The 15,233-nt window shown below is 35.8% G+C and overlaps 1 protein-coding gene across 3 annotated transcripts in view; it reads left to right on the top strand.

Moving 5' to 3' along the window:
* Positions 1–216: 216 nt before the first annotated feature.
* The window catches only part of HDAC2 (histone deacetylase 2), a 16,888-nt gene continuing 1,871 nt past the window's right edge, over positions 217–15,233 (top strand). Inside the window, exons 1-12 of one of the 3 annotated variants that reach the window (XM_031066658.1) lie at positions 217–263; positions 366–420; positions 1,339–1,451; positions 1,789–1,906; positions 2,771–2,845; positions 3,151–3,289; positions 5,037–5,178; positions 8,575–8,667; positions 8,766–8,874; positions 10,337–10,477; positions 12,340–12,448; positions 14,510–14,640. In XM_031066658.1, coding sequence (XP_030922518.1) covers positions 1,377–1,451; positions 1,789–1,906; positions 2,771–2,845; positions 3,151–3,289; positions 5,037–5,178; positions 8,575–8,667; positions 8,766–8,874; positions 10,337–10,477; positions 12,340–12,448; positions 14,510–14,640 — 1,132 coding nt within the window. In that variant the 5' untranslated portion in view covers positions 217–263; positions 366–420; positions 1,339–1,376. Of the gene's footprint in view, positions 264–347; positions 421–1,305; positions 1,452–1,788; positions 1,907–2,770; positions 2,846–3,150; positions 3,290–5,036; positions 5,179–8,574; positions 8,668–8,765; positions 8,875–10,336; positions 10,478–12,339; positions 12,449–14,509; positions 14,641–15,233 lie in introns of those variants that run through there. The other 2 variants (XM_031066657.1, XM_005418434.2) reach the window with 2 other exon arrangements.

The following is a 15,233-nucleotide window of genomic DNA, read 5'->3' as shown; positions in this document are numbered from 1 at the left end:
CTTGGTATTTCTATTGTTATGGGATGACTAAGAGCTAGGTATTAACGGGTAGTTTTTCTACATCTTCTTCTTATGGTACATTAGGTTATATTTGTTTTCTTAAGTGTCCTTACTCTCCTTGTCTCTTTGAAAACTGAAAGCTTGAAGGATTTTAGAATGCTTTGAAACTTTTAATCTTACTGTAATACTTGTTTTTCTTGGTAGCTGGTGATGCCACAGCAAGCTGACATTTACCCTTCCTCCACAAAGCCCATGCTGAAGAGGTGAAACTAAAGCTGTTTTGTAGTAGTTCTGCTTCTTACCTCTGACTGATAAATTTACAAAATAGTATGACATTGTGAAAATAGTGTTTCTTTTATTCCCAGTGGACAAGGCAGAGCATGTTGAAGGATGTGAAAGAAAAATAAAAAGTTCAAGAAGGTAAAGTTCAGTAATCCTATCGGGAAATTGGGTCAAAAAGAAAAGAGGTGCTATCATGAAGAGGTGTTTCAGAAATCTCCAGCTGAAAGCCATTGACAACTGGACTTAATTTATAAGCTTGTTTTTGTTTCCAGAGACAGTTCTGTTTAAAATGGTTCATGTGTTGAAAATGTCAGTGCTCAAAGTGGGGTTTTGTGTGTTCTAACAATACTTGAGCTCAGAAGAAAACTTACTACTAGCCCATGATAGCAGCTACTCCTTTCTTGGAAAAGAGTGTCAAATTTGTTATCCTAATTGTGTGCTTAGTCGGTCCCCAATGTATCAGGCTAATCTGGATTATAAGGTTCTTGTTAAACTACTGTGGATCTCCAGCAGCAGGTGTCTGGTGAATGTTTGTGCATGTGGTTGCCACAATTGATCTGGAGTTAACTTCTAGGTGTAGCAGGGTTAGTAGTTAAGAACAGGCTGAGGATTGTATCGTAAATTCAGCTCATGCAAAATGGTAGATTTTACTAGGGCTTCTGTTATACTGTGGGCTTCTGTGATACTATGTGGCAATGTTATCAGTAGTGTCTCCTCTCGATTCCAATTCTGTTTCCCATTTTATTGTTCAGTTCTGGTCCAGTGTTGGGCCAGAACTTCACTCTTGATTTGAAACCTTGTCTTATGTATATTTTTGCTCTCCCACTACTGTCTGCTTGTAGTCAAAGTGTTAGATTTGGCTTCTTTTTTCTCCTCTGTTTCTGACATACAGCAATTTTCTTCCCTTGTGTTCTTTTTGAAGTAGACAGTATTCCCTTTGTGGGGTTTGTTTTTTTTCTGGAGTCATACCTGCTTACTTATCTTCTAAGAATGATTAAGGGGCAATGAAGCTTGTTTTGTAATATGAATAGCTATTCTTTTGTGTATTATTGGCAGGTGATATTGGAAACTATTACTATGGACAAGGACATCCAATGAAACCTCACAGAATCCGAATGACTCACAACTTGCTGCTAAACTATGGCTTATACAGAAAAATGGAAATTTATGTAAGTATAGGCAACATGATGTCCACTGAAGCATTTTAAGTTATTTTTAAAGAGCTTCAAGTATTACCATGCAAGTAAGTGGAGAGAGGTGGAAGTGAAAATAGAGAATACGTAAATAGTGTATTCAGAGCTCTTTTGTTTAGAAGTGAAGCAGTATTTAATGCAGTTGTATATCACAACAGAGTAGCCCTTGCTTTATGTAAAACACTGCTACTATAATTTTCCTTTCACCATTTTCCCTTCAAAGTAGGTGGGACTTCTTTCAAGTTGTCTGTTTTAACACAGCTGATTTTGCAGAGCACTCTGATTTGTTTCTTTAACTTGTTCTTGTTATCAGCGACCCCACAAAGCAACTGCTGAGGAAATGACCAAGTACCATAGTGATGAATACATCAAATTTCTCCGATCAATAAGGCCTGACAATATGTCTGAGTACAGCAAGCAAATGCAGAGATGTAAGTGCCAACATCAGGGTTAGTCTATGTGTACATGCTTTTATGGTTAGCATTGTTTGAAGCTCAGTATCCACCAGTAGAGAGAAATATTGTAACAAGAGTAAGTAGCATGTGCCTGCCTTTAGCTACACTTTTTCACAAAAAGCAGTCATCTTGACAAAATTTTCTTTAAGCATATGTAAGGATTTTTGCCTCTCCTTTCACAGAGTGTATTCTAGATGTGAAATACTGCTGCTAATACTAAGGCTTGACGTGCAGATTGTGAACTGTTTGTAAAAGTGCCTTGAAATCTTCCTTAAAAATGAGTTTTTAGAGGAGTAAAATCAATGTGTGAAAATGTGTTTATGTCAAGAAAAGAACTTTCTCATTTGTTCTTGGAGGGAGATAGTAAAAATTGTACATCATTCACTGTTCTCCCTTTCTATTAATTTATTCCTTTAATTATAGGAATAAGCTCCAAGTACAGTTTGACAGTTATTATATCAATTTTAAAGGCAGTATTGTAACCTCTTTATGATGCTTTATTGCCAGCAAGTTATTTTTCTAAGTAATTGTACATTTTTTAGCATGACCTATGTTAATCAGCATTTCTTCAAAAATCTAAAAATGATCAAACTTCTTCTTTAAATGAGGAGACAAATCTTCCAATAGAAACAAAAAATAAGTTAAAAAGAAAATAAAAAAAGATTAGTGTGGAGTTACGCTATTAGGGCTCTGCATTGTTTTCAGTGTTTAAATTAGCCTGACAAATGAGATGGGGGATAAGTAATTAAAATGCTGAACGAATTACGCATCTGTGTTATCCATGTGTATATCTATGCTGCTGGAATGGTATTTTTAAAAAATACTACATTTCTTATGCAGTTAATGTTGGAGAAGATTGTCCTGTGTTTGATGGCCTGTTTGAGTTTTGTCAGCTGTCAACTGGAGGCTCTGTTGGTGAGTATAGGTTGTTTGCCAGCTATTTTATAGCTTTACTGGGTTGATATCAGCAGCTTTAAATTTTGACTGTGCATCTAAAAATGAAGTAAATATAAGGGGTTTTCTATATATTTTAAAAATAATCCTATCAGTTACAGACTGTAAAATATGAGACATATCAAGTATCTCACTCAGTATCAGTAAGAGATTTGTTCTAAATCAACTTATTTAAAAAATAAGATATGATTTTATGTAGCAAATTTAAAGGCAATCAGAAATTTCTGACTCCATTTGCTTTCATTCTTCTGTGTGTCTTCTTACAGCTGGGGCAGTAAAATTGAACAGACAACAAACAGACATGGCTGTCAATTGGGCTGGGGGACTTCACCATGCCAAGAAATCGGAGGCATCTGGTTTCTGTTATGTCAATGATATTGTGCTTGCCATCCTTGAGTTACTGAAGTAAGTTTGTGATAGGCACAAGTTAAAATTATAGAAAGTGTTAAATTCAGCTATTTAAATGTTTGAAGGTATGGATTGTAGTTATTTGAGTGAGTTTTCATAGCCCATATTGAACTTTAACAGTTTCAATTAAGAAAGCTCCAAGCCCTGCCTGATTTGACTTCAGCAAGACATTCAAAATAAAATACAGGCAAATGGAAAAGATAACTAATAGGAGATAAATCCAAGCAACAGTGCACCCTGTAAAACACCAAATGCTGTGATTCTAGATGGTGGGGAAGGACTAGAGGAGCGGACTTCAGAAAGTGGACACGCTTACTTGCTTTCTGTAAATATTTCTGTAAAGTCTCCCTTTGCTACGTATGGGGACAGAATAGTGGGCTGGATGGATCACTACCCTGATCCCTTAGGGCAGTCATTTGTACCCATCATCTTACACCCATTTGGTTTCACAATATGTCTTCTTCTTTCCTGTCACTTGATTTGTTACTGAATCAAACAGGAATATTCAGGGAAGATCTTGCACTGAGCTTCCTTGGATTATTACATAAATTAATATGGCCAGTTTTAATAAATAATGAAGTAGCAGCTGTGGTGCTGTGACTGCAAAATAAGAAATGAGAAATAATGAAGAGTGATCATATAACTGACTTGAAACAGTAATGCTTCACTAAAATTTCAAGTCCTGAGTGTTGCTTTTACTGCTCAGAGGACTGTATCCCTACTAATAATACATAAATCCCATTTGTTAGAAAAAATATTTAAGGTATTTGACTTTAGAGAGTGAAACAGCTGATTTTGCTGGTGAGGAATGAGGGAAGTAGCTGTAATCTGGAAATCTAGAGATGGAAAATGTTTCTAAAGACACTAAGATTAGTTAATATTAGCACATTAAGACATTCATTTTAAGGGGCAACGTATATTCACGAGCTGTCTGCAGTCTATGAAATATAATTTTCTGCGGTCCAATCTTGAATTTTTTAGCTTAATGTGCTTGTGAAGGATGGAATCTTATGAATAGTTATGGGTTGTGTAACCGTGGGAAAATGTCCCTGAAATTATGGGTGCTCACACTCTCAGTACTGTGCAAAGCATGATAAAAATGCATCTTCTGATGACAGACTTTGTTCTTTACTGGAAAACATAAAATTTAAGGGATACTTATTGTTTCTAGTGCTCCAAGGCTTGAAATAAATCTCTGATTTCTTTATCCATCTCAAACTGTCCTGAAATTTGCAGCATTTAAGAAAATAATAAACAGTAGTGTAATAAATTTATGCAAATTAAAGTGTAATACATTTAAAAATAAGAATGTGCCTTTCTTTATAAGCTGGAGAGATGAAGAAGAAAAGTCAATGGAAAATAAGTATTTATTTTTTGTGAGGTTATGGAACACAGACTGTTTTAGTAATTACTGAGGAGGAAGAAAGAAAGGCCTTGGGGTTAATGAAGGGGGTGAATTCAGCAGATGTGAACAAAGCAATGTCAGCAGAAGCATGAGGTATAGCTTCTACAGAATGAGACAGTTTGGGGTAAATACTAAATTCCTTATTTTGATGAGGATAAACTTATTAATATTATTCAAACTGTGCCTAGAATTCTAAGAGTGTATGGTCGCATCAACCAAAATCATCACAGTGATCATAAACTTGAATTTTTGTGTCTGGTTGGGGTTTTTTTTGTTAGTGTTTTTCTTGTTTGCTCTCAGTATAACCGATAATGATGATTTCTTATATGTTCTTTCTAGGTATCACCAAAGAGTGTTGTATATTGATATTGATATCCATCATGGTGATGGTGTTGAAGAAGCATTTTATACCACAGATCGTGTCATGACAGTATCATTCCATAAGTATGGTGAATATTTTCCAGGCACAGGGGACCTTAGGGTAAGGTTGAATATAAAATTTCATTAGGTGATAAATTCCCTCTTACTGCCTTCCCTGTGGATACTTTTTTTTGCACTTCACTAAAATAAGTATGTCCAATAATGGTATGCAGCAGTAAGTTTTCAGAAAAAATGTTAGCCTAGAGTGATGTATGAGTTGAGGAATCTTAGGAAAAATAATACAGAATAGTAGAGAACTAAAATATTCACTTCTACATGAAATTAACACCTTCACTTCTGGATAAATATGCTGAAATCTTTTTTCAATTATTATTAGTTTAATTCACACAGATTTTGGAGATGTCTCTAAGAAGACAGTGTGGTATATTTATGATTATCTGTGCATTTCAATTCTGCAGCTACAGTGAAAAGTATCTGTTTACAGATTACCCTTCAACCGTCACAAGTTACAGTTTGTATTTACTATGTTCTATTTGCCTAGTAATACAGTTGACTCATTTTGGGAATATTTCTTATGTTATGAAGTATGTTTTGAGTTCTCATGATGCTCACCACCTAAGAACTTTAGCATGCCCCATATGGAATGATATACTGAGCATTATAGCTAGACTGAGAGAGGGAGCATTTGCCCATGAAGAATTATCTTTAAAGCTGTTGTAGAATCTCTGGCAAAGCTGAGACAGGCAACCAATTTTCCTGGCCCTTCATATTAATTTTAAGTTAGTCATTGCTCATGTTAGACACTTATCTGTTAGAACAGGCACTTGTTCCACTTCACAGCTTGAAAGAGTATTAAGTATTAGAATTAATATATTCCTAGCTTCAAACTCATAAATTAAATCTCTTTTATCAGAGACACTCCCAGGATATGGCATTCCTCTGTTAGCAACTTTGCACATTAGTTTGTGCATACAGTTAGAAACCTTGTTTAAAAATTGTAAACACTTCTAACAAGTTGGCCTGCAAAAATGCTGTTCTGGGAAAGGATTTACTGTTTTCCTAATATATTTAAACTGATTCATAGGGTAACCAATATTCGTGCTTCAGCTAGTACTCCTGAAAAGTGTGTTTACCAGCCTGTTGATGATTCCCAGAAGGCACAGGAGTGAGTGAAAGTTGTGCAGTGGAGTGCAAAGCATTCAGTTCAGTGTGGTTCTTGTTGCTGAATGTTATTATGGTTGTTAGATTCTGTTAAACTATGTTCTAAATTGATTTAGGAAGAAATCAGATTATTTTTATTTGTGTGGTTTAACTCGACTGGCCACAAGGTGGGGTAGTGGTGCTTCAAACTAAAAGCAGCTCAGACCAGGATGTTTATCATGTCAAGCTGTTGTTGCTGAATTTGGCTAGGTTTCTTTTTTTTTTTTTGGAAGGGTTAGATATCTTGGCTTTTTAGAAGCAGCACTTCCCGTTGACAGGGGAAGTTTGTGGACTCTTCACCTCACCACACCCAGGACAAAGAATTAAAAGATAGCATAGTTGAAATAAATGGAAGACTATTTTATGGGTTTTGGGATTTATTTTTTCAGCAGCGTCAGTGAAAAACAGTATCTCAGGCATGGTAACTTTTTTCCTGAGCTGCTAGTTAGGATTTTGAAATGAGCATTGTCTGCATGCAGGCTTTATTGCAATTATTGCATCGCCATAGGGATTTTCCTATCTCCAGAGATTGCAAAGCTAATTGAACTAAAGGGAGAGCTAATTCCCTGAAAAGTCAGTGTTCCTTCTTCAGGCCAGTGTTGTGTTGCTTCATGCTGCCTAACTTGATCTGCCATTAATGGTTATTTTTATCAACTTTTCCAGCCAGATCTCTTTGGTTTTTTTTCAATGGACTGTTTTACAGCTTGTTTCTGTAATTCTTTAGTTAGTTGATCTAGTTTGCTGATCATTTATTTGATGCAGGAAAAAATCATGTCAAAGGATGATACTGTGATTGCAGCTCTGTCAGTGTAGATGAATCTGAGGTTTTCTAGTTCAGAGGCTTTCATCCATTTTCTACTGAATGTATTGTTCAGTCTAAACTTCCAGTATCCTCATTAAGTTATTTGACCTTTTGCATATCATAGATGATAGCACAAATTTTGCCATTTATACCCACAGATAGATCAGTTGAGACCATAGGTCTCCATAGTGGCCCATGTTCTGTGAGGCAGCACTTTGATCTGCTGGTGAATGGGAGGCTGCCAGAATGCTATATTGCTTCTTTAGGTTTTAAAACTAATGCAAGCATCAGCTGCAACAAAGGTCCGTTAAGGAGCTCAAACAATTACTCTGTTTAGATGGAAGTTGTGTGAACATTTGACTTTGCTGTGTTTTAGGATAAGATCAATTTAATGATTTTTGTTTTTTTAATTTGTAAAGCAAGACAAGGAGAGGAATGACCTCATGAACCATTATAGGTTAGGTATTGACTTGCTGAAAAGCAGCTCTGTGAGAAAGAGGGCTCTTGACACATTCCCTGCTAAGGAGTCTTTGCTCAGGAATAGGGAAAAGTTGATGCCTTTCAATAGGTAGAGTTGAGAAGTTTAGTATTTTTTGCTGGGTTATGCTACACATGACCTGTAGTTTTTCTAGGATATTTCTGCAGAACTGCTGTTTGCAGGAATAGTTTACAGTGAGACTGAACAGGTTAATTCTCACTGTCTGCTCCATTTAACTGCTCTGCATTGCTTTCTGTCTATCTGTGTTGGTGATGAAATATATGGAAGACATGGGAATGTGGGTCAAGCAGAGATCTTTAGCTTTTAAGGTGGTCATCAAAATAGGAGTGGTTGGATTCAGGGTGTATTCACTTGATTTTCTTTTTTTTTTTTTTTTTTTGCAATAAACCTTTTCTCTTAATACATAGGTTGTCTAGGAAAGCTGATAAGATAAACTACTACAGTTCTTGTCTTGATGGAACTGAGAATAATTTGCAAGTTTGTTCTTTTTTTTTTTTTTTGTTCATTTAAGAAGTCTGAGTTTCTTCAAGAGCATTTCTATAAGTGGCCCCAATTGGATTTTCTTCTCTCCCTTTTGCTGCAGCTACTTTCTCATCCTATGTTTAGTGCAATAACGTGGTTTTAAAAACCTATTCAAGTCCAAATCTTCTGTCCAACACTGAAAACATGGACCTTGCTCTTCTTGGTTTTCATACTTTTGTTTGCTGAGCTATTATTACCAGATGAAACTGATTGCTTATGATTTGTCTTTTTGTCTTAAATCTTTGAATTAAAAAATTGAGTGTACTTACTGCTATTTTAATCTTGGTGTCCAACTCCTACACTCTAAAAATGACTTTATGGGAGAACAGGAATCAAGTAAACTCTGCCTCTTATCCCTCGCAGAGATGTATAATGGTACAGAATAGCTCAGCAGACTTGTGTAGACTTTTTTCATGATATAATTCTGTGTATTTCTGTGTTTGTATTAAAGCATTTGTCATCTGTGCTTGTAGGACATTGGTGCTGGAAAAGGCAAATACTATGCTGTCAACTTTCCAATGAGGGATGGTATAGATGATGAATCATATGGACAGATATTTAAACCAGTGAGTCCTTTGTTTCTTGTTTTTAAGCTCTGTGAAAACTACTAGTTTTGTATTTTCATTTTGTCAATTAATGACTCGCTGTTTTATTTTGATTATAGATTATATCTAAAGTAATGGAGATGTACCAGCCCAGTGCTGTGGTATTGCAGTGTGGAGCAGATTCACTGTCTGGGGACAGACTGGGATGCTTTAATCTTACTGTTAAAGGTAAGCAGAGAAGTGTCTGTTTGTTGTCTGTAACTTTTACTTATTAAAAGCCTCTGCCCTTCATACTGTTTTTCCAGACACTTGCATGATGAGGACTGGAGTCACAAAGGTTCTGTTCAATACTATGATTAATCACTTCTTTCTTTGCTATACAGGGATGGCCAAAAGAAATGCAAAAGTTGCCTCTTTCTTTTTGTCCATCTAAAAAAGTTGAGAAGCTTGGTTTTCCATGTGCTTCCTAGCCACTCAAGTGATTCCCTTTCTTCTATGTACAGACTTTTTGTAGCTTTAAAACAGTGTCCTGGAATGACAGGACAAAGGCATCTTACAACTTACAAGGCATCAACACTTATAATGCCATCTTATAAGGCATCTACACTTACAATGATGGGCAAATAAAACTAGTTAGTAGTCAACTTAGTAGGACTACACATGCTAAACACCAAACACCTTGTTGGGTGTAAATAGGTATTACTGAAATGACAATACTTCACTGCATTGTTAAATTTATACTGGTGTTTGTTACATTGAGCTATATGTTAACCATAATTTTAATTAATTCTCGTGGAATTAATTTATTTTAGTATTACCTAAGTTGCTATCTGCAATTGTAATTCTCTAAATTGGGATGTTATTTAGCAAAACTGTTACTGTTATTATTATTATTGTTGTTGTTATAATTTTTAAAATGACAAAATATTAAATGTATAGCAAACTGTTGGTATGCCTTCAATCCAGCCTGTTTAAATCATGAGTTTTCTTGGTTTTGTGGGTTTTTTTTTAATATGACAATTAGAGTTTTGTAGGCAACAAAATGCAGTATAGTATCTGTTGGGTCTGCAGTATTTCAGGGTTCTTTTCTTGATTTGCACCAGGTGGCAAAGCTACTTCAGTTGCCCATACAGCTCAGATTTTTTTCCATCTTACATATCTTGGAAAGCAAGAGAGCTGCTGCCTCCTACAGATGCCTTTCAGTATGCTGTATCTCCCTGGAGTGTGTACTGTCTTGGCACCAGTTCACTCTGTAAGCAAGACTTAGCAATCTCTAATACAGGTTCAAGTTTAGAAGTAGGAAGGACCAAGTACTGATTTTGTTTTCCCTTCTTCCCCCATTGCATTTGACTGAGAAGTTGTCCCTAAATTTGTCACTGTGTATGACATCAGTTATGAAAAGATGAAACACTTACTCTAGGATCATTTCAGAACCACAGCAATAAACCATCATGCAAAGTCTCTGAAGCCTGGGGTGGATGATATTCATTGTGTTTTGTGCATTTCTAATCTGTAGGTCTTGACTTCTTGTGAGGTTGTGCTTAGCTCTAGGGGGAGACAGCTCTGTTTGAATCAATTCAGTTCTTACTTGTTAAGTGTGACTGCATATGTCTGATTAAATAGTTTGTTGTATATTTTTCTGTTTAATAGATATCTTGCACATATTGTCAACTCTCTTTTTGTTTTACAGGTCATGCTAAATGTGTGGAAGTTGTAAAGACTTTTAACTTGCCACTGCTGATGTTAGGAGGAGGAGGCTACACAATTCGTAATGTTGCTCGATGCTGGACATATGAAACTGCTGTTGCCTTAGATTGTGAAATTCCTAATGGTAAATATTAATATCTATATATAAACAATCATGGGAGATTTTAAGTAAACAGCAGATATTTGTATATCTGGCTGTAATGCATCAGTTTAGAATAAACTAGGTAGAAAATGATTGCTAGGATTTACCCAATACATTTTCAGTATCTTATGCACTAAATAAACGTAAGTATTTAGGGCTTTTTTTATGCCTTAGCAAAAGCTTTAAATGACTGAACTGCTTTTTGAAAATTCAAAATATAAAACTTATGGAACCTTTCTTGTAAGTATTTCTAATATGAATATCATCATTATGAAAGAATATATACTACATTTTGATTGTACTGGTGTCAACCTGTAAGTTGTACAACACAGATATGGTGTACCTAAGAAATTATTGACTGTGCAAGTGTCCATTTTACATAGCAAAAGTACTGTTTCTTCATTTTATCTGACAAAAGTAGCTGTGAAAGTGTATTGACTTCCACTCTTCCATTTTACTCAATTTTGGCTATACAAGCTATCTTAAAATTTAAAACCACATAAAACAAATAGACTGCTTTAGAATAGTTAAATACTGAAGTAATTTCTCTGAGGAAGATCCCTAAAGATCCTGAACTCCTTTTACTTCTGACCAAATATGCTCCTGGATGTGCTTTTGGAATGCCATTTACGTAAAATTGCTGTTTGGACTGATTTGTTTCAAATGAGTCACTGCCAGTTTGCATGTTGAACCGCAGCTTTTGCTGATAACCTATTGCTATTCATGTATCTCTTGGTGGATTCAGTGTTTCTATCTGACTTCAGCAGAATGCTCCTGTCAGTGAGAAAAGACTATTTGGAATGTGCCTTTCAAGATATATATTTTTCATGTTGAAATATATTCTTTGTCAGCCAAAGCTTTTGAAGACACAGTAGCTGTTCCTTATCTTGGGACTTCTTTTTTCCGTTAGTATCTCCCTTTTAATGGATTACATATATATATGATTTTTTTTTGGATTTTTTTAAACATTCCTCTCTACTTTTTGGGTCCCTATCATCTTTAATCTGTTCTGAGAAATAACCGTGCATTTCTAAATGTTGCAATAGCAGCTTCCTGTCTGCTTTCTATCCACCTAACCAACATGACTTATCCTGTAACAGTCATAAAGGAAGAAAGACAAAAGGCACAATTAAAGATGGATTTTGGTGTCTTATTTCTTAAAGGGTCCCTGGATTTTTTTTAATATTTCTCTTACTTTATCTGGAAAGATACAGTTCTATTCAATACAAAATACTGCAAAATATAACCGTGTAAAATAGCTGTTGTCCTGGCGATGTAGTCTTCATCAACTTCATTTTGGTGGTTCAGTGTTCTAGTCAGGGGACCTTTTTCTGTGAAAATGCAAAAAGCGGGGTAAGGAGGGAAACAGACAGGCTGAACCAGTCAGCACCACTGAACCAATGTCCAGCACTTAGCAAGGATATTGAACTACCTGTGGTCTTCAGCCTAATAACAAGTCTTAAAGCTTGTCCCGAAGGAATATTTTGAATGGCTCACTTAAGTCTTTCAAACTGGACTAACTTTGAGAACACCTACAAGAAATCTTCAATTACTCTTCTTTTTCCTGCAGAAGTATAATTTTAAATTATTTTTTCAAATTTGTTATTGAGTTTTTAGTGTGTAATTGCAGTAGATCTTTCTCTTTGCATTTTGCCAGCAAATTTAAGTTCATTTATTGAATCGTTTAGAGGAATATCGCTGAGGAGTCCAGATGATAAGTATTGCTTGTTTGAATGCTTAGGGTTTGATGGTTCTCTAAGTAAAATCCTGTTAAATCTATGTTGTATTTAAAATGTTTAAAATCTTTTTTGGGTAATAAAGTTGTCCTGGTGTTTGGTTTATAGAGTTGCCATACAATGACTACTTTGAGTATTTTGGACCAGACTTCAAACTCCATATTAGTCCTTCAAATATGACTAATCAGAATACACCAGAATATATGGAGAAGATCAAGTAAGTAATGATTCTTATCTATCAAGTAGGTCTTGTGGACCATGTTTTTCCACAGGTTTAATTATTAGGCAGTTTTGAGAACTGTATACCTTTCCCTGTTCACTAAAAATAAGTACTAGAATATATTTGACATGTTTTTCATTTCTGTCAGGGGTTTTTTGGAAGTCTCTTCCTCCAACAGAATGCATGCTTATGAAGTCTTAAGACTAAAAATATGAAAATTTATGATCCAGCTTGGATTTTTCCTTTTTCCAGCATCTGAAAAGATGATTGTTTTACTTAGATTCCCATTCTAATTTTGTAGAAACTTTAGCCTGCCAGGAAAGAAGCTGGTGTGCCATGATGATTAGGATTTCTAATTCTCAGCTCCATGTCTAAACATGGACTGAGAATGTTACTCTTTGTAGCTGTCAGTTGCAAAAATAAAAAGTCATATGTGAGCTCGAAAATCCAAAACTCTGGAAAGACAGTGGTATGTTTGCAGGCAATCGAGTGGCTGTGATTTGACAAATCCACAAGGTTTGATCAGTGCTCGTTGATAAGCTATGGTGGTTGTGTATTTTTAGGCTGTGCCACTTTTGATACTTAGTTTATTCCTCCTCTTATCTTGACGTTTCACTGGAAACAAATATTTTACTTCAGGGGTGAAGTAATGCATACATAAAACCAATTTTGTGCTGAACTGGTAGGATGCAATTGGTTAGCCTGAAGTACTCTTTGCTTACTGTGGTTTGTCCTTGCTCTGGGTTTAAAAGAATAAACTTCCACCCCTACCCTGAGTTCTAACAGGCTGTTAACAGTACAAATTCTTTTGATAATTAAAAATAGCTGAATAAAGATGTGAAATTGCATGTATAAGTTTGCCAACACCTGCTATAACCTTTAAAACTGTCAAATTGCAAATTTCACCAAAGCTGTTAAAATACTAATTTTTAAGTGATTGGTATATAGACTATGATGGGTGTTCATAGCACAACTATATCAATCACAATCAAATGAAAGGAGTTTATAATGTGTGATGGGAGAAAAAGCCCATTTATTTTTTGTTAATATAATTGTATGAAATTTCTCAGCAGTAATGTAGTTTTCCAGCTGGTGATCTGCCAAGCTGCTTGCTGTATGGTATATATTGTTGAGCTTTTGTGGTACAAGTAGGCTGCAAAACTTGCTGCTACAATCCCAGGCAGAGATTGCACTCTCAATAGAAAAAACACAGTCTCACTGTCTTGTACTAGCACTCTCGAGATCAATAACTCATTTTGGAGAATCCTCCTTCAGTTCATTGTATGCTTTCACAGACACCTGGCTGTAGGGAGCTGCCATGCATGGCAAAACTACTTTGCCAGGTCATGTAATTTAAACAGAGGCAGAGACTCTAAAGATTCCAAAAAAGCACCAGTTACCCTTTAGCCCTTCAAATTGTGCAGAAGGATGCTAAGATAATTGTTGCAAATGCTGATATTTGGTGCTTCCCAAGCCTGCCTTTCTACTTGCACTTTGGAATGATAGTTTGGAGTCCCAAAAGAAGCCCAGTATCCTCTTTTCTGGCACATCAGGCTGCTTAGACAGGACAGAACTTGTCTCTGTTCTTCCTGAAAAAGCCAATAAGGAAACATATCCAGATGAATTAATTTTGTCATTGCTGCGCACAGTTGGGAAGTCTTCATGCTTTTAAGTGTCTGACTTTCTTTCTAAGAAACTAGAGAATAGTGCATTTATCTAACTTAATACTCTAGCTTATTTCAGAGTAGTACTGACACCAGATTAGCCCACATGGGCAGTACTTGTACTTGACCCTGCGGGGAATTAACAATTGAAGTTGATTGAAATAAGTATATGTAAAGTACAAAGAAAATGATGTTCAAGTACGCTGTGGATACTAATGATCTCGTAGAGATGGAAAACTTCCTGAACTTGGCATGCTAATTTTTTTAATTGAAAAATAAAACTGACTCTAAAGCAAAGCCAGGTTAACTTTGAATGCAGAGTTCAGACCTTCATAGAAATCCAAGGAAATGCTACTTCTGTGTAGTAATAACTTTTCTTGTCTGATACTCGCAGGCAACGCTTATTTGAGAACTTGCGCATGTTACCTCACGCACCTGGCGTACAGATGCAGGCCATTCCTGAAGATGCTGTTCATGAAGACAGTGGAGATGAGGATGGAGAAGATCCAGACAAACGCATTTCTAGTAAGAAATATCTTTTCATGATAGAACGTGTTGATAGTTGTCGTGGATTAATTGCTCAGAACCTAAGTTGTAGTAGTGTGCAGTATTGGAGGACTGGACCTTTTGTTTCCTGAAAAAAAAATTTTGCCTCTGGTCTGCCACTTTTGATGTTTTTAAGGTGGCATCCCCATGCACATTTGAACCTCTTAAAGGGTCTAATGAAGTGCTGGAAGAGCCCTGTGTTTTTGCATCTTACAGAACAGCCTGGATATTTCAAATCGATAATAGATACTTCAGACGACTTCATGAATTTTAATTAAAGAAACAGTAATCTACTTTTTTTGTGACTAACAAAAGACAGAAACTATGTTTTCCTTTGAGGTAACTCTAGATACAGTGTTTACAGGGGAAAAAAGCCTTTTATTTTCTTTATTGTGAGACAGAGATTTTCCATATTTGCGACACTACTGTTGACTTTATTACCATAACCCTTCCATGAACTTTGAGTTGTTCTTAAGTTATGGCCAGGAGTTTCCTGCTACCTTTAGTCTTTTTTGATGGAGATTAGAATAATTCTATAACCTCTTATTAGTGCACCATCCATTTGCTGAACC

The sequence above is a fragment of the Geospiza fortis genome, unplaced genomic scaffold, assembly GCF_000277835.1.
Source record: "Geospiza fortis unplaced genomic scaffold, GeoFor_1.0 scaffold98, whole genome shotgun sequence".
In the NCBI taxonomy this organism is placed as follows: Eukaryota; Metazoa; Chordata; class Aves; order Passeriformes; family Thraupidae; genus Geospiza; species Geospiza fortis.
This window is presented reverse-complemented; position numbering and strand designations above follow the sequence as displayed.